This window comes from Anas platyrhynchos, chromosome 1 (assembly GCF_047663525.1).
Source record: "Anas platyrhynchos isolate ZD024472 breed Pekin duck chromosome 1, IASCAAS_PekinDuck_T2T, whole genome shotgun sequence".
In the NCBI taxonomy this organism is placed as follows: Eukaryota; Metazoa; Chordata; class Aves; order Anseriformes; family Anatidae; genus Anas; species Anas platyrhynchos.
Window position 1 is genome coordinate 136,375,981 of NC_092587.1, and position 22,661 is coordinate 136,398,641.

General features: G+C 39.8%; 1 protein-coding gene across 2 annotated transcripts; it reads right to left on the reverse strand.

Moving 5' to 3' along the window:
* Positions 1-220: 220 nt before the first annotated feature.
* On the reverse strand, positions 221-21,770 carry LOC101794111 (granulocyte-macrophage colony-stimulating factor receptor subunit alpha). Of its 2 annotated transcripts, none has more exons than XM_013103315.5 (12): positions 21,611-21,770; positions 13,626-13,743; positions 13,316-13,461; positions 12,176-12,314; positions 8,927-9,056; positions 8,652-8,827; positions 7,380-7,519; positions 5,048-5,086; positions 4,485-4,614; positions 3,789-3,882; positions 3,112-3,193; positions 221-1,016 (listed from the first exon to the last, which is right to left on the reverse strand). In XM_013103315.5, exons 2-12 carry the CDS (start codon positions 13,711-13,713, stop codon positions 948-950), a joined length of 1,233 nt encoding a protein of 410 aa, XP_012958769.4. In that variant the 5' UTR covers positions 13,714-13,743; positions 21,611-21,770; the 3' UTR covers positions 221-947. The 2 variants fall into 2 exon arrangements, with proteins under 2 accessions (XP_012958769.4, XP_005010287.4); XM_005010230.6 differs by having other exon boundaries at positions 12,194-12,314; positions 21,611-21,769.
* Positions 21,771-22,661: the final 891 nt, after the last annotated feature.

Consider the following 22,661-nt stretch of genomic DNA (forward strand, 5'->3'; position numbering starts at 1 on the left):
CCTTGGCACAAGCACTGCTTTCAACATCTTTATATGAATGTAAGTACATTCCATAGCTACTTTGTACACAGGCTAATGGCAAACCTTATGTACCTACTGCAGGTGGTTTTTTATCTTGTTCAGTCATGGTAGCACTCTTGTGATGTGAGCAGGTCATTTGATGTTGACCTTGCCAATCAAGCTGCTGTTTCAGTTATAATTATATTGATTGGGGGGGTGGGGGGGGCAGGGAAAAGGTTGTCTGTATAAATAGATTGCATTGGTTTACTTTCTACATCAGTGGCTTGGAAGGCAGAGATAAAGCACCTTGCATAACCTTTCTGTGAGTGCATGGTGGCCTGGCTTTGTGAGGAAGAACCAAGCATGACAGTTACCTGAGCAGTTCTTGAACACGGGGATGACAAATCTCATCCCCCCACTACAGAATTTGGTTTTAACCAGAGGAAATAGGAAAAGAAATCTATGTAAGAGTGGGTTGTTCTGTAAGTGGAACTGCAATTAGCTATGCTGTGCATTTCAGCATGTACTACTAGGTGTTCATTTTTCTAGTATATTGCTTCCCTTAGTCATGCAGCAGCAATTCTCAATGTGATTATGCGGTGTGGGAACATAAGAGGCAAATAATAAATGACTTTTAAAAAAAGCATTTGTTTTCTGCCTTATTGAAGCACATATTTGGTAAAATGTGTTTATTTTGAAAAATACATTTAACAGAAAAAGATCTGGAATTTTACACATACATATAAAAGCAGGAATCTAAATCTAAGGCCTGTATTTTAGAAAGCTTCCTATTCCATTTTATTTATTTATTTATTGTTTTTAATGGGGGAAAATTTCATAGGTGTTCATTTCTAGTCTATACTGTGAAGAACACCTTAAATGCTTGTAGATTGTCATGATGCGTGATTTTGTGTTGAAGAATCCAAGTCTGTTTTCTTTTTAGAAAGTTAGGTCATCTCTTCAACCATAGTTACTTCCTTAGTACAGCTTAGGCTGGATGGAAACATGTTCTCTGTCTAAGAGAGAAAATTCATTAGCCTTTAACTTGCGGAAAGCTACAGATTTACTGTTGTAGAGCAGGGAACATTCAGAAATGCTAGACACACCTTCTTTCAAAGGCATAACGGTTTTGCTATTCTGATGCATAAGAAATGCTTGCAGTTGCAGGGGATAAACAAAGAATGACAAAGTGAAGGAAGATCACTAAAACAAAATGAAGGAGCATTGTCTGAACTGAGTAGAATCTTACCCATATAAAATGGGAAAGCAAACACTCTTTAAACATAAATGTGAAGGAAGCAAGTGCAAACCTGGTGCAGAGTTTACAGTTATAAACCATGATTTTTTTCAATGACCTAGCAGAAAGCTGGGTCAAGAAGCAGGACAAACGATGAGAAGATGTGAAAAGGTCATTAGAGGAAGGAGGGACAAAATGAGGAAATACAGGCATCAGAAACGTGAAGCAGAGGACCACCGTAAGTTTAGAAGAGTTCATAAATGTATTAGACCTAAACGCCAGGAATATGTAGTCCTGGTATTCAATTAGATGGGGAAGTTCTGAGAACACATTTTTGCTCTATCCTTTTTGAAGGATTACATCATTCAGGCATCTCTACCAGTGATCATCTTTGGGAAGAAGAGATGAAACTAATTTTTAAGACTAAAATAGGCGAAGAAGAGCATAGAAGGTGTTCAGCAGGTAAGAGACTGGGAAAAATACCTTCACAGGGTTGGCAGCTGTGAACCTGAACTTTGGCAATTAGTACTGATCAGCTGCTGCCTGCGTGGAAGTGCCCATGCCACAGTTTATGAAACCACATCCACAAAGATAACCTGGGCTCTGGGTGGTGTTTGTGTTATTCCACTAATACGAGCACAGGGATTTTGAGGTCCCTCAAGTTTAGCGTAAACATCGAGATGGAGGGTCTGCAAGATTTAAGGACTGCTTGCTACTTTACTAGCAAATGCCAATTTATAACTTGGTGGATTGTGAACTGCTGATCTGCAGCCTTTGTTCTGGTAGCCTGATAGGAAATGAGGTATCAGGCTTTTGTAACATATGGATGAGGAAACTCATCCAAGTTGCATTGCTGTCTACCTAGTATTAACCCCAAAGCTGGTAACTATCATATGTAGGTCAACCTGTTGGTATACGGTTACCAAAACAGGAGTTTCAGTAACAATAGCTTTGAAGAGCCTTTGTGAAAACTTGAAGGAAAAGTTCTCACTTCTCAAACTTTATTGAAAAAGGTGTTGCCTGTTGAAACATTGTAGGCAATAAGTAACTAGCCTCATTTGGTGACTTAAATATCTATAGCTAATTAACACAAGGTGGGCATTCCATCATGCAGGAGCAGTGCAAGGGACTCTTCACATAGACCAAATAGAAGAGAAACATGCATGGTTTGAGTTTGGTTGTCAGGACACGTGAACAGAGACTGGGAGCGTTAGCTGTTGTTGACAGTGTTCAAGTACATACAGTACTGTAAACAGGAAAGGAATCAGGTTTGGAAGTAGTGGATTTTAAATTCAGTAAAACAGACTACTTTGACAAAGTTTCTGAAAGTAAGGGTAAACATAACATGCAGTCTAAGGATGCTATAGAATGTCAGTTGAATGCAATTTGCCCAAAACATTGAAATTGTCGTTAACTAATCCTGTGCTGAACCAAAGGGAAAGACCAGTTAAGTTTCTGAGACTCTTTCCAGCCCTACTTTTTTACGATCCAATGTAAAAGAGTTTTCATAAGTATATATCGGGCTTTATATATGCAAATATGCATTTCATGATCACCAATACCAGAAAATACTACTGGCAAATGCTTCCTTGATTTGACTATTTTCAAACCATAAACAGTAACCTTGCAAAATCAGTAAGTACAGAAATTACCAATCTGCTAAAAATAACTATGACCTTAAAATACGATGCAAACACACACAAGATAATCTCTGGACTCAGCACTCACAAAGAGTATTTCTAGTTTCAAAACAACATACTTTGCACAGGATCAAATTAGTTTTTAATGGAATTTGGTTCTCATCTTTATATGCTAATTATTCGAGCTTGTGTGTTTTAGTTAGCAAATTTGACTAAATAAATGAGAAAGCATACCTGGATATTTTCATCATGTGATGTGTTAAATTTGTCTCTTGGTTGTGGAATAGGAGGAAATACTCTTTTGAAACTGCAATACCTTTGGATACAAAATGGGATTGAGAATAAATTAAATTACTGGTAAATACCAGCAATATAACACAAACATTGTGTTGTACCTTAAGGATGTTATTTATTGCTCTACAAATCACTAAGTGAGAAGAAAGAAAATATTTTGTGTAGACTGGTGGGTAACTTCTTACACTGATCACTTAAGTAACTTAAGCTTACTTTGTGACTAAAGCTACACTAAATAATTTATTAAACTGATTTTCAGTAGCTCGCCTGGTGTAAATAACTTTCTTCCACCACTATGTGAGAAATTTTATCAAAGGACACATTCATTTATACTGCTTCCTTGTTGTCTTGCACTACGTGAAGTCAATGATTGTAAAGTAATGTCAATGTTAAATACTTAAAAACAAAGACTTTTTTTTCCCCCAAGGTCTGCTTGCATCAGTCCCTAACTTCATCAGTCTTTCTCCCTTTTTCGCTTGTGATTTTGTGTTCCACAGTGCCATCCCAAACAATACTGGTAATAACACTTCATGATATTGATAACCAGATTCTTGAAGCTTATAGAGGTAGGAAGAATGTGTTTCACAGAAATACCTACATTAATAAGATTGATTTACCTTTTGCAAAGAAAAAAAAGGAGCAGTGTCACTAAGATTGTTCCAAGTACTATCAGAAGTAAAAGCACAACAAGGAAGTAATCTTCGTTTTCACCTGAAAAATCCAAGGGAAAAACATCATAGTGTGCCCAAAATCTACTTTTGTGATTGTCGGTAATTAACTCCAATTTCACCTTAACCTCTTGAATAATCCAAAGGATTTCAGCTTGGCATCTGATTTAAAACATTTTAAAACAAGTTGAACATGTAAACTGTGGAGATCAATTAAAAAAAAAAAATCCAGAGAAGGAGAAAGTTGCAGGGTGAAAAGCAGAGACAGTAGTGGAACTAAAAAAATAACATTTAGGAAATGGTGAAAAGGATTCAGTAGGAAGAGGATGATTGTGATAAAATCTTCAAGAACTTAAAGGAAATCTCAGAGCTTCAGGCAGATGATAGTTTGGGTCTATCTCAGCCAGTTCCTATAACCCTGGCATCTGACTAATAGCTGTCTTCACAATCACAACTGCTCACAGGTTGTTATCAGCCTCCATTTTGCAGTATTTGAGCATCTCCTCTACGTTAATAGTTTCTACTGCGTTCCTTCCACGTCATTGGGTAAGAATCAAGATTTAGTCATATATATATGAGTTCGAGAGAGAAAGGTTTGCAAACATTGTAATAAAATAAATATATATATATATTCCATGGGCTTACCAAACTCTATGGGTTTACTCCATTCACCCCAGCTTTTGTTTATAGTACAGCTGTTTCCACGTGCTCTGATTTTCAGAATGTATTTTTTTTTCACATTATAATTTTCGAATTCGTATTTGTTTGTGTTTACCTAAAATCAAAGCATTTAGATGGTGTATTTCATTCCAGAGGCAAATATTAATAAAGTTTGGAAAACTAATTTGTATGAGTTTGTAGGTACATGGTTGTTAAGTGTTCTTTTCTCCAAATTTTAAATTCTGATACATTAGTTCGTCCTACCACTGAGTGTTTCTGTTGTGAAGTTTAAAGTTGTTGAGAGATATTAAGAAACTTACATATGAAAATACCACAGAAAAATATCTTCCTGAGTTCTTATGTTGATGCAAAAGCTATAGCTCCAGAAATAACTATATGTATATTTTATAACATATATATATGTTATAATATATATATAATATAATACGTAATATATGAAATAACATATATGTATGTGTTCTATATAATAGTAATTTACATGCTAAAGAGGGCAGAAGTGCAAATATGTATAGGGTAAGAATACTTACTATTACAGGAGGATCCTTTTTATCTTTGTCATGCTCACCCTGCAAAACAAAGATAAATCTTTATTTTTATGATTTTCTTGTCAAGTAATAATGTTTTTTCCTCTTCTGTTCTCCGGTTCTCACTTATAAAAATCATAAGTAATTATAAACTGGAAAGTCCAAATGGAGATTCTGCTCCAGTAACATCTCAGAATATGGCACTTCATTCAGAGTTTTGGCTTCCTCCTTTTCATTTTAGAAAAGGAAGAAAACATGAATTTGGTACAGGTACTATAAGGTAGCTGTTTAGGAAAGGTGCCCTCCTAGATCTGATGCTTGTGAACAGAGGTCTTGTGGGTGAAGTGGCAGTTGGTAGACTTGTTGGCCATACTGACCATGAAGTAATCGAGTTTAAAATCTTAGGCAATCTTTATATACACCCTCTAAACATAGCAGATCTGGAAGATGTGTTTTCTGCTGTCTTCTTGATAACATGGCACAAAATTGATGTGAACAGCAAATTTCTTCTTCCAATCAAATTCTGTTAGACAAATACTCACGCATACATTTTCTATTAGACAAATACTTACACATTCCATACCGTCAAAATTTACTTAACAAGAATCAAATATTTTCCATGACCAAAAAGCCTGAAAATTTGTAAATATTTAAGACAGAAACAAGCATAAGTGTAAAAATTAGGAAACAATATCACCTGCAGTGGTTTTAGTAAGGATCCCAGAAAGCATTGAAAGGTGAGCTTCTGGAAACATTTATGACATGTAACATCAGGAGAGTTGGTGTTATGGAAAAGTGAATCCCACCCGTTCCTACTGCTACAGAGAAAAGAAGAGCTGACATACGTTTCTTTAAAATAAACATTGAGAATATTGTTTTAGTCTTATTTCTTTTCAAACTTGTGGGTTCAAGAAATTTTTCTGAGATCTGTGGAGGAGGATCAGATACCTCAGCCTCTTGTCTGTTGTACTTGATGGATACCAGACATACTTCACCTGTGGTAAATTGGCATGCTCTCTGTATTGCTCTGCGTTTTTCCTGTGGTTACCATGGTAAATTGGTAGTACTCTGCCTATACAGTAAGATAATTCCCAGCTCACTTTGGGGAAAATATCTACACATTTACATCTGAGTTAGCCATCTTATGTTCCTTTTGTAATCAATGGAAAGAAAGAAGCATTTTGAGGACACAATTTGTCAAATACCTTAGGAGGTAAAAAATACCACATCTGACTGAACAGAGAGTAGAGGATAACTTACTGAAAAGTAAATGCATCCTTTGCAGATGTCTGCCCTGGGCCTGTATTAGAATCATAGAATCATAGAATATCCTGAGTTGGAAGGGACCCTTAAGGATCATCAAGTCCAACTCTTGACACCGCACAGGTCTACCCAAGTTCAGACCATGTGACTAAGTGCACAGTCCAATCTCTTCTTAAATTCAGTCAGGCTCGGTGCAGTGACCACTTCCCTGGGGAGCCTGTTCCAGTGTTCAACCACTCTCTCTGTGAAGAACCCCCTCCTGATGTCAAGCCTAAACTTCCCCTGCCTCAGCTTAACCCCGTTCCCGCGGGTCCTGTCACTGGTGTTAATGGAGAAAAGGTCTCCTGCCTCTCGACACCCCCTTACGAGGAAGTTGTAGACTGAACTTGAGTTGTAACTTTCCCTTGAGTTGCTGGCATCTTTTTTTTGAGGAATAGCTTCCTTTTTCAGTAGCTTCTGATTTCAAAAGGTAGGTTCATATAGAAAAAGATGGATTGTGCAGAAAGATGAGGATTGGGTTGTCTTAACCAGAAGGAGAACAGTGCCTGAGAGAAGGCTGTCGAAGAGTGTGACATCACGGGGGAGATGGTGGAGGAGATGGGGAAAAACTGCCCCATGTGCTGAAACTCAGAGGCAGTTTTGAGTTTTCCAGCATCTGCAAAATGCCATCAGGGTGGTTGAAGCTGAGGTACCCTGTGAAGCAGGTTGAGCATGAGGGGCCCTGGCCTGGGCTGGAGGCTGGTGCCAAAGAACGAATCTCATTTTGGATCACTGGGCTGCAATCATATGGTCATCTTCTGTGAGGAGATGCAGGACAGCATCTCAGGTGCTCTCCTAGTCTTTGGACAGAGACCCCTCATAACATTTCCCTTCTCTCTGTTTTTCTGCTATGCCAATCTCATTAGTTTGAAATAAATTCACAAGCAGTGGGAAGTTAGAACACCAGGACCAGAGCCGGAGGACACTACAAAGCTTATGAGAGAGAAGTTAATAAGCAAAGAGAACATTGCATGCTATGTAAATACATGTAGCTAGGTATGGTGCCAAATTCAAACCAAGAAATTGTTTTTACCTTATTTTGTATGTTAATTTCATACGTAAAACAATGTTCAGGTTTCTCATAACTTGCACGGGGTTTTTGCCATGTAATTGTGCAACCTGCTGGATTGACAGTACAGTTGACACTGACATTTAACGGAGGAGTGAGTCTTTCTGGAATGGAATGAAATGAAAAAATTAATGTAGACATGGTCTGTAATCAGCTACAACTCATTCATAGTAAAATGCATGTGAAGCTGAGGCAGCTTATAAACAGCCGTGCACTACTAATGGTAACAAATACTATCTGGTAAACAGAAGTAATACACAGAAAAACTAGAGAATCTAGTGCTACAGCTGTTGGACATTGAAGTTCATGTAAAAAAGTGTATGAAGGATTTTGCATAATTCAGTCATATAGTCTGCAGCACACCATTTTCTTCTACATCTAAATTTCACATTGACAATGCAAGTCTCCATAGGAAAAAAAAAAGATGGAAATTTTTATCCACATGGTGATATTCATGTAGAAGATTGAGGCATCTGAATCTGAGTGCCTACAATACAGCTGTCTACAGGTGACCTGGGTGTCTAACCACTACAGTCAGCAGAGATCTCATCAGTAGTGCCTACAGTGCCTGCAAAGCCCCCTGTGGAGCAGGTGTGCTCAGCTGAACAGCTCTGGCTTTCCAGCCTGCACCGACTGCAGGCAGGAGTCAGTTGCTTGAACTCTCCTGCGCTGTGGGTTTCAGACCACATAGGACACTCAGAAAGACCCTGGTCTCTCACAAGTCCTGAACACAACTGCAAGCCTTGTGGATGTCTGAGGGCATCTTGAGTGGAACCAGAAGCATGTTTTAGAGAACTTGACCACCTAGCTCGCATGTAGGTATCCACTAATACAGTCTTAATATGCCATTTGAACCCTCCCTCTGGCTTTAGGACACATTGCTCTTGCAGCTCTCAGTGCATTATTGGGATGGTGAAATGAGCACACCAGAAAGCTGACTTTGAAAGTTATTAACCATTGCATTTCATCACTTGGGTCCCATGGATTTGTTCACACTCTTCTCAAAGCTGCTATTGCAGTCTCTGTGTCTGTTCAGTGTAGTAAGTTTTGGAAACATATATTGTCAGCTCTCAAGAACCAAGTTTGAACCACTGTATAGAAACCTGTAGTAGTTATGCACTTTTATTTTATTCTTCTTTTTTTCTCTTCAGAGAGAATTTCCCCTCTCCCCTCCCCACCCCTCCTTTTTTTTTAATACAGCAGTAATTAATAAAATAACATTGGCTGTGTACTTACCAATTTCACACAGCTCTATGTACTCATCATAGAACTGGATCTGGGAATCGCTGCTAATTCCATCCACCAGAAAATAAGTAGTTTTGCCTTCAATCATCACATTTTGGAATCTGCATCCTGTGTGCATGCCATTTTCACCTTTAATGTAAAGCTCACATTCTGTCTCATTATCATCTCTGCATATAACAAAGTGTTTTAGTTAAAGATGGGTAGCGGGCAGTGTAATGTGTTGAGTGAGAATTCAGACTTTCCAAGACTCAAGCAGGCTTACTTACCTTGAATTCTTCCAGTAGAGAAAATATTGGGTATCTCCTGGAGCATTCCTGCCTGCCTGCCAAGTGCAGTTCATGAGAGAAACATCATAAATCACACAGGAGAAGTTTTCAATGGCTGACCCCTTTTTGCCTGCAAACACAGCAGTCTCTGTTAGGAGGAAGAACTGTGTGACTGCTCCAAGACAGAGGGATGCATCCACATAGCAGTGGATGTAATCTTTCTGGATTTTAGTAAGTCCTTTGCTACTGTCCTTCTCAGCATCCCTCTGGATAAATTGTCCAGCTGTGAGCTGAACAGGTTCATGCTGCACTGGGTGATGAACAGACCCAATGTCAGAGCTCAAAAGGTTGCAGTGAATGGGCATACATCTGGCTGGTGGACAGTCATTAGTGGTGTTCCCTCAGGTCTAGGGCTGATTTAGTTCATTTATATCCATGATCTGGATGCAGGACTGGAATGCATCCTCAGCAAGTTTGCTGGTGACGCTAAACTGGGAAGTGTTATCTCTCTGGAGGGATGAGAGGCCTTGCAGAAGGATGTAGATAGGTTGGAGCACTGGGTGACCAGCAACAGTATGTAGTTCAACAAAGGTAAATGTTGAGTGCTGCACCAGGGATGGAGTAATACCAGACACTGGCACAGACAGGAGCTGAATGGCTGAGGAGCAGCTCAGCAGAAAGGGCCCTGGGGGTGCTGGTGACAGCAGGCTCAGCACAAGCCAGCAGTTTGCCCTGGCAGCCAGAGGGCAAACCACATTTTGGGGTGCATTAAACACAGCATAACCAGCCGGTCAAAAGTGGTGGTTCTCTTACTGGATTTAGTGTTTGTGAGGCCTCACCTTGAATACTGTGTGCAGTTCTGGGCTCCACAATATAAAAAAGAATAGTAAGGTACATGAAATATTCTTATATTCAAAGTATTTATATTATATATCTTATAATACATATATTAACATATATATTACAAATTCAAGTATTTATATTATATATTTCAAGAGATCTTATTGCTCTCTACAACTACCTGAAAGGAAAGTGTGGGGAGCTGGGCGTCGGCCCCTTCTTGTAGATAACTAGCAATAGGACTAGAGGGAATGGCCTCAAGTTGTGCCAGGGAAGGTTCAGGTAGGAAATTGGGAGCCATTTCTTCTCAGAAAAAGTGGTCAGGCATTGAAATAGTCATGGTCCCTGGGGGTGTTTAAGGAAAGGTTGGACATGGTGCTTATGGACATGGTTTAATGGCTGATATTGGTGATAGGGGGATGGTTGGATCAGATGATCCTGGAGGTCTTTTCCAAACCTAATGATTCTACAAAAGCATCCAGAGGAGGGCAGCAAAGCCGGTAGAAGGGCTGGAAGGCAAGTCCTATGAGGAGAGGCTGAGGACACCTGGGCTGCCCAGCCTGGAGAAAGGAGGCCGAGAGGCGACCCCAGTGCTCTCTGCAGCGTCCTGAGGAGGGGAGCGCAGAGGGAGGTGCCGGGCTCTGCTCCCTGGGCACTGGTGACAGGACACACGGGAACGGCACAGAGCTGTGCTGGGGGGTCAGGCTGGGATTAGGGAAATCTCTTTACTATGAGGGAGGTCAAACCCTGGAACAGGCTTCCTAGAGAGGTGGTTGCTGCCCCTGCCTGCCAGTGTTCAGGAGGCATTTGGACAATGCCCTCAGTAATGTGCTTTAACTTCTGGTTAGCCCTGAAGTGGTCAGGCAGTTGGACTTGATCATCTTTGTAGGTCACTTCCAACTGAACTGTTCTGTTCTGTTCTGTCTTGGCACATGCTTGGATATGCTAGTTAGACCTGCATCTCCAACCAATTATTGCTTAGGTTAGCAGTGACGGTTGAGAGAAAACTGCACTCGCACTGTATTTTGCCTACCTCTGAACTGTGAGACTTGGGAAAGGAGAGCATTCACATTGGTAAAGCAAAGCACATGGGCTTTTAACACCATCGTTGGTGCCACAGTAAGAAGTATTTCTCATTCTGTGACCAACACTCGGGAACCCTCTCCTGAGGTGCCTCCTGATCAAGCTGCCCACTCACTAGAGCTTTCCGCCCTGACATTGGAGAGAGCAACTTTGCCCTTTCCTGGAGCACTTTCAAGTGGGGATCTCCTTTCTTTGGAGGCTCCCTCGCAGCTATGCTGTGCAGGCATGCTCGGCCCCCTTCTTCCTTCTCCTTCAGCCCATTCTCTGCTTAATTCTGCGGTGTGCCCCAACTTCAGCAAAAGGGTGGGGCCTTCCTCCACTTCTGCTTCTGACGCCCTCCAGCGCCCCATGTTGAGGGTGCCTCAGGAAGCAGTGGGGATTCCCTTGGGGAACCTGCACACGTGGACGTGAGGTCTGGCTGGGAAAGAGGTTTTAAAAGGCAGCGTCCTGTTTTCACTCTGACCGGCACCGTGAGAAAGTTTCCTCTGTGGAGTCCCCAGGAAAAGATGAGCAGGGCAGTGCCTTCTCTGCTCAGATATGAGCAGGCTGCACATCCTCTCTGTCACATCTGAAGCATCCCAGCTGTGCACGCTGCAGAAGTACCTGTGACTGAATGATTTTAATGGAGAATACTGAGTTCAGAAGGAAGTTGAAAATGGGCCATAAAGACGCCAGTTTGGATTTATGAATCTTGGATCTGCCTAAATCCCACTTTGATTAACGCACAAATGGGACAGACACAGAGTATTTCTATTTGTGAACCATTATCTTAGCACAGTGGGTGCATGCCAGCTGCAGGAACCCTACTGTGTATGAGAGCCAAGGTCAGATTAGGAGATTACTACATTCAGTTTGCCCCCATCTGCTTATCACCAGCATTTCCTTTCCTCTCTTCCTCCCCTTTTATGGGTTTCACTGTTCTCTAGACTGTGCCTTTTGCTAGCACTGTGGTCTGGCTTCTGACAAACCCAACACAGCCCAGCAGAAAAACATTTAATAAAGATGCAAGCACTAAGATTCAAACTCATAATAGCCAGAACAGTCACTTGAATACAGTCCTAAAACCACTGTAATTTAGTGACATTTTGGAGCCCTAGCAAGAAAAAGAATAATGTAATTACTGATACATTTTTAATAATAACTCTCTTGCAGAAGTGCAGAAAAGTCATTAGAGAGCAAATAATTTTAAAAGATTTGAAAATAAACAAAGAAACAACCTTTTTTTTAAAAAAAAAATAATACAAAGGAATAGTTAATTACTATGTAAGGAATTGTTTTCTATGGCATTGTTTATCTTTAAAAGAATGCAAAAGGAGAAAACCTTACCCAGCTCATAAGCATTACCTTCAGGGATAAATCGGCAATGTTTTGAGATGTTTGTATTTGGTACTTCAATGGTAAAGCTTATCCCTCCTTGCAGAGGTAGACTATTTTCCATTGAAAACCAGCATTTTCTGTTCTCCACCTGAAAAGTAACAAGTTGATACCCTATTTGTCCGTTTTTCCTCTGCTGTGTTAGACGACACTGACTCTGAAAGCGATAGTCAGCAACAAGTCCTATGGCCAAAATCTAGTGTGTATATATATCTACGCATATTTCAGTCTCAGGAACTAACTTCCTCTTTTAACACTTGAGGGTAATGTAGAATGAAGGCGAGTCACTGAACACGTAAGTACACAAAAAGCTTCCTACACTAGTGTGTGACTATTAGAGAAGGCTAATATTACCCCATAAGAGAAGATGGTGACTAAACTGGTAAACCAAGATGAAATTTAACCAGAGGATCCTGGTTAAATAGAAGTCCTCAGCTGGTCTCCCCAGGGGCTAAGAAAGGTGTCTATGGCATTAAGCTTATAATCTTCAATAACAGTGTGGTGTTACTGTAGTACATATTTCCAAATAAGCATCTGCTTTTCTGTGCTAAATAAGCCTTCCCTCTTGCCTCCTCCCTCTCCACCCAATCACCTTTTCTGTTCTGAGAGTGTGAGCTTATAACAACATGTCCTAGAGGCAAGATCCAGTTTACTGGGAAACAGGTGAAGACCTTGAGATGTTGAACATCAATATAGTATTCAGGGAATTCACTTTTCATCTGAAGGACCTTTTTATCTCTAAATTATCTAGGCTCCTCACTTAGTCTCACAACCTATTTTTTGTGGCATAATGATTTTTCAGCGTTTATATTCCTTCTCATACTTCATTGTAGCTGCACTTCAGGCTATCATCTCCTATCCACTTTGGTCACAGAACTTCGGTTCTGTAGTGTGCACAAGGTACTTTTCTTCCAATTAATATGCCCTGGTGTCAGTGGTGGCTTTTCATAGCTCTTGACAGATCAAGCTGTAGACTGCAAACAGTCACTTATCAGATTTTACCTCCAACTGATCCATTTTTTTAAAGGTAAATGTAGTCTATAAGAAGTAAAGTAAAAGGTATGAGTTTTTATCAACGAATAGCAAGTGTACCTTCTTCCTTCTATGTCTATCACCGCTGGTCATCATACAAGTATAACTAGGGAAATTCTTGCTACTCTCCCAGGACAGCTCCATTCTTCTCCAATTCCATGTCAAATTTGTGATAGGTGATTCTTCTGTCTCTGCTGAACAGATTCCTAACAGGTTAAAGAACAGGTTCAGTAAGGACATGCTGTTATTGAGTAGAGAGGATAGTATCTGCCAGACCTAAGATGACTATTGCCAGCTTAATTATAAATATCTCTAATAAATGAGGAAGTAAACCCTATTTCTCAGACTATGTCTGCAAAATCATACTCACGCTCTATACGCTGGAGGTCAGCATGCAAGGGATGAAATAGTGTCATACACCACCAACTCATCCAAATGAGTCCAAGAGTATCAAACATCTTTCCTTCTGTGGAAAGAGGTAATGAAGCCTTCAGGGAAAAGAAAAACAAAATAATAATAATTAAAAAAGGGTGATAACAAAGAACACTTTTTTTTTTTTTTTTTTTTTTTTTTTTTTTTTTTTTCTGCAAAGCTTCATTTTCTTCATGAGAAGTGTGAAAGATGTTAATTCACTCCTAGAACAAATTCTTTAGAAAAACCAAGAAGAAGTTGTGCTTCAGGACTTCTGGTAGGCACCTATTCTTTGAAAGAACGGAACAGACTCACTATCAGCTATTACAACACAGCGATTTGAGATGGAGACACCACAAGTTATGACACATCCACTCAGTTTTCAGTGCAGAGACCATGACTTCAGCTTGCTGTTCTCTCAATATCTGTCCTAACCATACCATCAAAAAGTCATGTTCTCTTGCTTCCCTATCCTGTGAATGACCCTGCCAATTTTCCTACGCAGCACTCCTGTTTCTGCTGTAAAGTGAACACTGGCTTTCAGCTGTTTGTTGAAGGCACCTTTTGGAAAGTGGAGAAATTTTTTTTTGGCTCTGTCAGGCTATGGACGATTGTCTCACTTCTCCGTGAGTGCTCTTTTAAAGCCGGCATCACCACCAAGTCAAGTTCAAAGCATCTGCCTGCTCCTGTCAGTATCTGAGGTGTGCATGGAAAACACCCATGAGATATGAACTACCTAAGCAAAGCAGGAGGAGAAAGGCTTTGTCAGGTTTTGGAAGGAATTAAATACTGACCTGCTTTATTTATTTATTTATTTATTTATTTATTTATTTATTTATTTATTTATTTATTTCTGACTGTGGCAAATCTACAGTCTTGCCTGAAAAGCTTTTCAGGCTGATTTCAAAATTTCATGTAGGAAAGAGGAAAGCATTAATAATGCTTGGAGCAGTTCCCTGAATCACTTTTTATAATTGTTATTATTATTATTTTTAGAAGCAAAGGGTATTTCTGTTTTTGTGGGTTCTCTTGTTTTTTGTTGTCTTGTAATTTACTATAATCTTTTTTTTTTTTTCCTGACCACAGATCTGCTTTTCCATTTTCCTGAATGTCTCCAATAGAAGCATTCATCATAAAGCTGAACATTTCTGTCAGTTCCTGACTAACCTGAATGAGTTTTATTTCTTTATTTATTTGTAGTTGTTGTTATTTACTGTGGTCCCTCACTTTTCACCTGTTTTCACAGAAGACTGAGTATAATAAAGAATCACAATTGTTAGGTATAGTTTCCTGCATCTCTATCACTATTAAATACAATACTTTTTTTCTGCACTTTCTATGTTGTTCATTTATTTTGGGTCCAGAACTTGCTGAATCTTACTCTGGACTCAACTGAACCTCTAGAATATGTGCTTTGTAATAAAAATATGAAGATATCTCATAGAACCATCTCCATAATAATTTTAAACTACACTGATGCACAATTTAACTTGGGCTACAAAATACATTTGAGAAGCTGGGAAAAGTAATGAACGTACCTAGGGCTTTGATGATACCCAAATCAAAATTAGCAGAATATGTTTCTGAGTTAAATGTTTTTTTGGGTATGATCATTATATCAATCTTTTTATAATCTAAATATATTAAATTATTTTCCTTATTTTTATCCAATTTTTTATGGATATACAGACCAAATGCTCATAGATGAGAGAGATATGTGACTCCCTGTGTGAGAATGTGTTTATGCTTTAATCAGATTTTCTTATCTATGTATTTTATATTCTATTTCTACAGAATAATAATTTCATAAGGTCTTTACATATGTGTGAATTGTTTAAGCTCCCATTACAGGCATTGGAGATCTGGCTGAAATCTATTCACTGCTTCTGGTACAAGTAAATAATTTTTCAGTTCTTGTTTTAAATCCTTTGATTATATGCAGGTCTTTTTAAACTTGTTGATGTTTTTCTAATATTTATTTATTTTTTTATTTTGCATGTCTGGTTTTCTGTTTCCTTCTGCTGAGTGTCTTTAATTTTAATTTTTTTTTCTTTAATTTTTAATTTCCTAAAGAAAACGCAGCAACCAAATTTTATACCTAGCCGGTCCTCTTTTTTGCCTACTTTTTTTTTTTTTTTTTTTTTGTCATCTCTTACAGAGTGTGTGAATATTACCTTTGGTAGAGCATTATACAGACAGTAAATGGAAGGATAGACCTTCCCAATCAGGCTGTGTGAATGCAGAAGAGGACCTGTATCGCTGCCTGCTTTATCAAGGTACTTCATGGCTTTGCTTTCATGAGTAGTCCTCTAGCTCAGGGTCACTGATGGAAATCAAGAAATATCTTTTTCTTTTCTTTTCTTTTCTTTTCTTTTCTTTTCTTTTCTTTTCTTTTCTTTTCTTTTCTTTTCTTTTCTTTTCTTTTCTTTTCTTTTCTCTTCTCTTCTCTTCTCTTCTCTTCTCTTCTCTTCTCTTCTCTTCTCTTCTCTTCTCTTCTCTTCTCTTCTCTTCTCTTCTCTTCTCTTCTCTTCTCTTCTCTTCTCTTCTCTTCTCTTCTCTTCTCTTCTCTTCTCTTCTCTTCTCTTCTCTTCTCTTCTCTTCTCTTCTCTTCTCTTCTCTTCTCTTCTCTTCTCTTCTCTTCTCTTCTCTTCTCTTCTCTTCTCTTCTCTTCTCTTCTCTTCTCTTCTCTTCTCTTCTCTTCTCTTCTCTTCTCTTCCCTTCCCTTCCCTTCCCTTCCCTTCCCTTCCCTTCCCTTCCCTTCCCTTCCCTTCCCTTCCCTTCCCTTCCCTTCCCTTCCCTTCCCTTCCCTTCCCTTCCCTTCCCTTCCCTTCCCTTCCCTTCCCTTCCCTTCCCTTCCCTTCCCTTCCCTTCCCTTCCCTTCCCTTCCCTTCCCTTCCCTTCCCTTCCCTTCCCTTCCCTTCCCTTCCCTTCCCTTCCCTTCCCTTCCCTTCCCTTCCCTTCCCTTCCCTTCCCTTCCCTTCCCTTCCCTTCCCTTCCCTTCCCTTCCCTTCCCTTCCCTTCCCTTCCCTTCCCTTCCCTTCCCTTCCCTTCCCTTCCCTTCCCTTCCCTTCCCTTTTGCCTTGCCTTCCCTTTCCCCTTTCCCTTTCCCTTTCCCCTTTCCCTTTCCCTTTCCCTTTCCCTTTCCCTTTCCCTTTCCCTTTCCCTTTCCCTTTCCCTTTCCCTTTCCCTTTCCCTTTCCCTTTCTTCTTTCTGGAAAGCGCCAGCACCACTTCCTTTCACTATGACCAGAAGTTGTTTTTCTGTTCCTTTATATGTTAAGAAGCAATGGCAATTCATGGTATTTTTTGCTTTAGTATTTCATAGTAGTGTAATTTTCTAGTAGCCATTTTCTTGATTGCAGGCATTTCTAAGGCTAATTCCAACACTGTTAGATAAATTCTTATGAACTCAGGAGAAGAAGAAGCTTGCTAATAGTTTTTTACTTGTCTGTCTTTCTACATTAGTTTTTATGGTCATTTCAGAAGAAGACATGGAAATGGCTTGGCATGGCCTGTCCATTACAGTCTCCAGAAATTGAGCCAGGACAGAGCGACTCTTCACTGTAGCCTGATGCCTTTCTGCTTATCTCTGCAACATCAATCTTTTCTTTGCAAATCATTCTGCTACAGTGAGGATGTGGCCACAGCTGCTGGGAAGTGATACTGAAGAATCTTAGGTACAAACTGTACGGAGGACCAGCACTGAAATGCTCTGCAAGATAAGGGTCTCAACACTTATTCTACTCTTCCATGCTCTCAGTGATCTCCTCAGAACTGCGCACAGGAACCTCAAGACCTCCTGTTCTTTTCATATAGCCATATTTTTCTCGGTTTTGTGCCTTCTGTTTAATGACTCTTAACCTTTCATTGTTCTTTTCCTCATCCTACCCTCAATTTTAGGTGTTTGCTTCCTTATTCTCTCTCAACTCTCTGCTCTCCTTTCCTTTATTGTCTTTGCTTCATTCTTCTTGTCATCTCCTTCTGTCTGTTCTTGTGACTCTTGGGCTTTCAAATCCTTATGAATGACAGCAGGCCTATTCTGTAAATGTTCTCCATGTTTTCTCATGGAAATGCTCATTTGATCACTGATCTGATCACTGCCAAAGAAGTCAACTGCAGCCCTTCCTGCTTAGAGGAGTGCTTGCTGGCACTGTTGTGTCCAGGATCTGGACTTGTCAGTGAGCTTGCAGTAGAAGTAGAAGTTGTGTTTACTCTCCTCATAAGAAATGTCCCTTTCCATTGACCAGAGCACTGACAGAATTTGCTTCCCAATAGACTTGTGTTTCACTGATGACTGACTTTTAAAATAAATTACACAAGAAGAGATTTGGGTTGGGTTATTGCTGTGTTCTCTCCATTGCCCCACCAGGTTTGAAAGTACCAACACATAGCCAGGTCTCCTGAATTTTCTCTGGGTTGCAGGCAGGGTGAAGGATAGAGGAGCTGCAGAGAGACTTAATTCAGTTGCCTTGCTCTTCCATACCTTCTGCCTGGCAGCTAAGCAAATGGCTCCAGCACCACATCTGCAGGAGCTTTGTACTTTCAGGCCCTGCATCTTCTCCCAGATTGATGTTTTGCAAACAGGTATGGTTAAACTCACTCTGCTCTCAACAGACCTCAGGGTCTCAGGGTGTCCGAAGAAAGGTGTAGTTATCTCAGACTGCTTGGGAGTGTTATTTGGAGGATCAAACTAACAGAAACAAGAACATGTGCAAGTAGTGTTTCCCTCATTCTTAACTCTATGCTTGTTTGTTTGTTTGTTTGTTTGTTTTCATTTTTTTGTTTGTTTTTCTTTTTTTTTGCTCCTGACCAGCCTTACTGGTGCCTTGGTCTTTCAGCATGTGGCTATGCTACTGCATGGGGGAGGGACGCAGAGGGAGCTCAAGAATCTGGTTTCCACACTCCTCAGTTCTTAGCTCACCCCCTAGCTCTCTCCAAGGCAGAGAGAGATTAGTTAGTCTTACAGATTTGCTGTAAGACTAACCTAAGCTATGTGGATATGAGCTGGCCAGTGCTACATGACCCTGGAGCTATGAAAAGCCCTAGCTTTCTTTTATTTAGATGTACGGACATAGACTATATGGTTAATTTTTCACTAGCAAAATCTTATCAAGGAGAACATTTAAAATACTGCTAAGCTTATTATCTAACATTTCCAGATGTATGATTTGACTTACTCAGAAATAGTGATCATATCCCTGGTAAAGTGGCTTCTTTCATTGTATGCTAGTGAACTTGAGCATATTCAATCCTTTGTAGCATGGGCAAACTCAGTATGCTTTGGAAAGATCTTAGTACTGACATGCCAGAAGGAAAACAAGGTCACATTTAAAAGTTGTGGCGTATCTGTAGCAGTTTTTACAGAAAGCATCAATTCAATACTGACTTAAACACTCTAATTTCTTACCCTATTAGTCTGTACAGGCTGTTGTCTTTTCTCTCAGGGTGTGAGTCTAGGAAGCTACCAGAAAATGCCACCTGAGACTAAGGTTCCTTGGTTCTAATTCCTAGCTCTACCATTGACTTTATTTTCTTGAGTGGATCTGGGAAAAGCACTCCTGCTTGCGACACCCTTCTAGAGATGAAAATTTGAATTTTACTCTCCGGGTGATGTGGACATAAATTGATGCTTATACATTGTGGACATATGGAGAGCACCATACACATGCTAAGCGTACCCAGAGGCATAGGGATAAAAACAGGGCAACACACACAAGGCAATTAAATATTTACCTCACATTGATACTTTAATTAAGCTTTTCCAGAACCAATTCGGTCTCTAGATCAGTATTTTCATTTTTTGAAATGGTACGAAAGTGGGAGAAGTGATATACCACTATTCTGTTTTGCTTCAGAGAGTCCAAGACAGGCCAGATAAATGGACTGACAAGTATTTCATAAATTTCATTAAAGGAAAATGAGTTCTTGGGGTTCTTGCACAGGCTGAGGATGTTTTGCTGGAAAGCAGCTTTGCAGAGAGGGCCCTTGGAGTCCTGGTAAACAACAAGCTGCCCATGAACCAGCAAGTGCCCTTATGGCAAAGGCAATCCATAGCAACCTTGGCATCAGGAGTAATGATGCCAGCACTGCAAGGAAGGTGATCCTTCCTCTCTACTACAGGTGAGGCCCAACCTGGAGTACTGTGGCCAGTTTGGGCTTCCTAGTACAAGCAAGACATGGACTCAATAAGTCCAGCAAAGGACCACGAATATGGTTAAGGGAGTGGAGCAGCTTTCATAAAAGAAGGGGTGAAGAGAGCTGGAACTTCATTCTGGGAAGATGAATGGTCATCTTCATCTTGAGGATCTTATCAAGTGAGAGGAATAAGGAAGAGGGAGCCAGACTGCTCAGTGGTGCCTAGTGACTGGACAGGAGGCAATGGGCACAAACTGAAATATGGGACATTCCATTAAAACTCAAGAATACACTTTTTACTTTCAGGGTGGGCAGACACTGGCAGAGCTGCTCAGAGAGGCTGTTGAGTCCTCAGTCTCGGAGATATTCAAAAGCTGACTGAACACAGCTCTAAGCAACCTGCTGCAGCTTACTCTGCTCTGAGCAGGGGGCAGGACTGGACAGTTTCCAGAGGTGCCTTCCTGCATCAAATACCCATGTTCTTTATTTCAGGATTCACTTTTTTTTTCCTAAGAAACAAAAACCCACATATTTCTAGTTATAATAATTAATAGGGTATAGAAATTAATAGGGTATAGAAAATAACATTTATTTTAGTTATTGCAAAATAAATGCCAGATAACAAACGTCAAATCATAGAATTGTAGAATGTTTTGGACTGGAAGGTACCTTAAAGATCATCTAGCTCAGTCCTGCTGCCATGGACAGGGACACCTCCCACCAGACCAGGTTGCTCAAAGTCCCATCTAATCTGGCCTTCAGCACTTCCAGGGGGCATTCACAGCTTCTCTGGGCAACCTGTTCTTGTGCTTCACCCCTCTCTCTGAGTAAAGAATTTCTTCCTTATACAGAATCTACATCTTCCCTCTTTTAGCTTAAAACCTTTACCCCTTGTCCTGTCAGTACAATCCCTGGCAAAGAGTATGTACTGAAACACCACTAGAAGGTCTTCCCAGAGCCTTCTTTTCTCCAGGCTGAATAGCCCCAGCTCGCTCAGCCTGTTTTCATAGGAGAGTTGCTCCAGCCCTCTGAGCATCTTTGTGGCCCTCCTCTGAACCTGCCCCAATTTCCTTCTTGTACTGGGGGTCCCAGGGCTGCAAGCAAAATAAACTGTTCAAGATAACTATGATTGTCCAAGAAATGATTGTTTTCTTTAAGCTACAGTAATTTCTTCCAATTAAAGTTTCTTATGAACAAGACGAGTTCCATGCATACATACTGAAATATTCACCCGTGCAGAGGCAATTTCCGTGCTGGAATATTTCTTGATGACCTCCTCAGTGAGTCTGCTTTTTTGTTTGTTTGCTTGATTGTTTTGGTTTTAGTTAGTTAGTTTGTTTGGTTTTAATTTTATCTGGATTAATAGGGCTGAAGTGTGATTTTTTTTTTTTTAATATCTGTTAAATAGTACTAAGCTCTACAGAGATACTACTGCACTCTTACACAATCACACATCACTGTAATGTAAGTTTTAATCACCACTAAATTCTTATGTTTTGTTTTTCATTTTAGTTTGCCCTTTTAATAAATACAGCAATGGATATCATAGACATCTCATAGTCTTTCCTGAATCCTGCAGAAAGCTCTAGAAGTTTTATATATATACAAATTCATGTTTTTAATCAAATAGGCTTATGCATCACAAACATTCTGCCTAGGTTTTCTTAAGCAGTAAACTAATACAGATTTTGTACATGTTGTACTATAAGTCAACCTAATTTTATCCTTGGCAAACATTTAGATTCTGTACAAGCTAATTATTTATTTCGAGGCAAAAGAAAAAAAAAATAAAGAATAGAGAGTCACCTACCTCCTCTTGAAAAAACCCTCCTCCTTTATTGTGTTTGATTATGGATCGGAGCTGCAAAGACTCTGTGTTTCGCTTTGACACTTTTTAAACTGCAAACAAATGTTCGATTGCAAATGTTGCAAGTCACAAAGTTACTCAGATTATCATTTCCCCTACTGCATTTGAACTTCCTTAAATTTCCTAATTTGCAGATGCTAATGATTTCACATGAACTGATCACGCAACTAACTCTTCCTTCCTGCTATGTTGGATAAGCTAAATATTCATAGTCACAGTGTGCAAACTAAAATACACAATAGCTGTGAACATGCTCACAAAAATACCCCTCCTATAAATAAGAACAGTTTCATAAATAACATGTTCTGGAAATACATTACTGCAGTTCTGTTATAAAAACTGAAGTTTTGTGGAACTAGTCCATGCTTAAAGTGCTTACAAGAGGGTTATTTAATTTTATCATGACCTAACTGGCTGTATACATTATTTATGGCCAGGTTCTCCCTTGAGTAAGATCAATCCTCAGGCATGCATCTGGAAGCAGCCAAGAAAATTCTGTCTCGTATATTTGTAGGCAAAGAAGTGGCATTGAAAATGCAAGAAGCGCATTTCTGAAATGTATGACTTTTGATTTGGTTTGGTTCATCTTAGGCTACAATACCATGCCAAAGTTCCTGAATGTTCAAATTTAAAGAAAATATCCAAAGTGTATTGGATATTTTGAATAGAGTACTGTCAAGTTTGTAAAAGACTTTGCAGTCATATAAACGTGAGAATCTAACCCACAATATTTGCTTTAACTTTCAGCAATGTTAGATGTGTCTCTGGGTGATGCTGAGAATTAGCTACTTCACAGTTGGTTTTATGTGGTATGTGATATACATAGAAGAAGCTAGTTGTTCTTCATGCAAATGGTTCTTTTTATTTCTTGTTGTTCTCAAGCACTTATAGCCAGAGTGATTTGAATTACCCTGTACTTTCCACCTCTAGTGCAGGCATAATAACAGGAAAGAGAGCTCCCTGGCTTCTTAGGAGTGGGACGGGATCCTTAGTC

Bases quoted from the DNA above. Each gene is read 5' to 3' on its own strand.
- LOC101794111 (XM_013103315.5), bottom strand. From the start codon at position 13,713: ATGTTTGATACTCTTGGACTCATTTGGATGAGTTGGTGGTGTATGACA. The intron at 7,520-8,651 runs GTAAGTACACAG...ATTCCATTCCAG, and splicing joins CATAGAGCTGTGTGAAATTG to AAAGACTCACTCCTCCGTTA. The intron at 3,883-4,484 runs GTAAGCCCATGG...TGGATTTTTCAG, and splicing joins GAGTAAACCCATAGAGTTTG to GTGAAAACGAAGATTACTTC.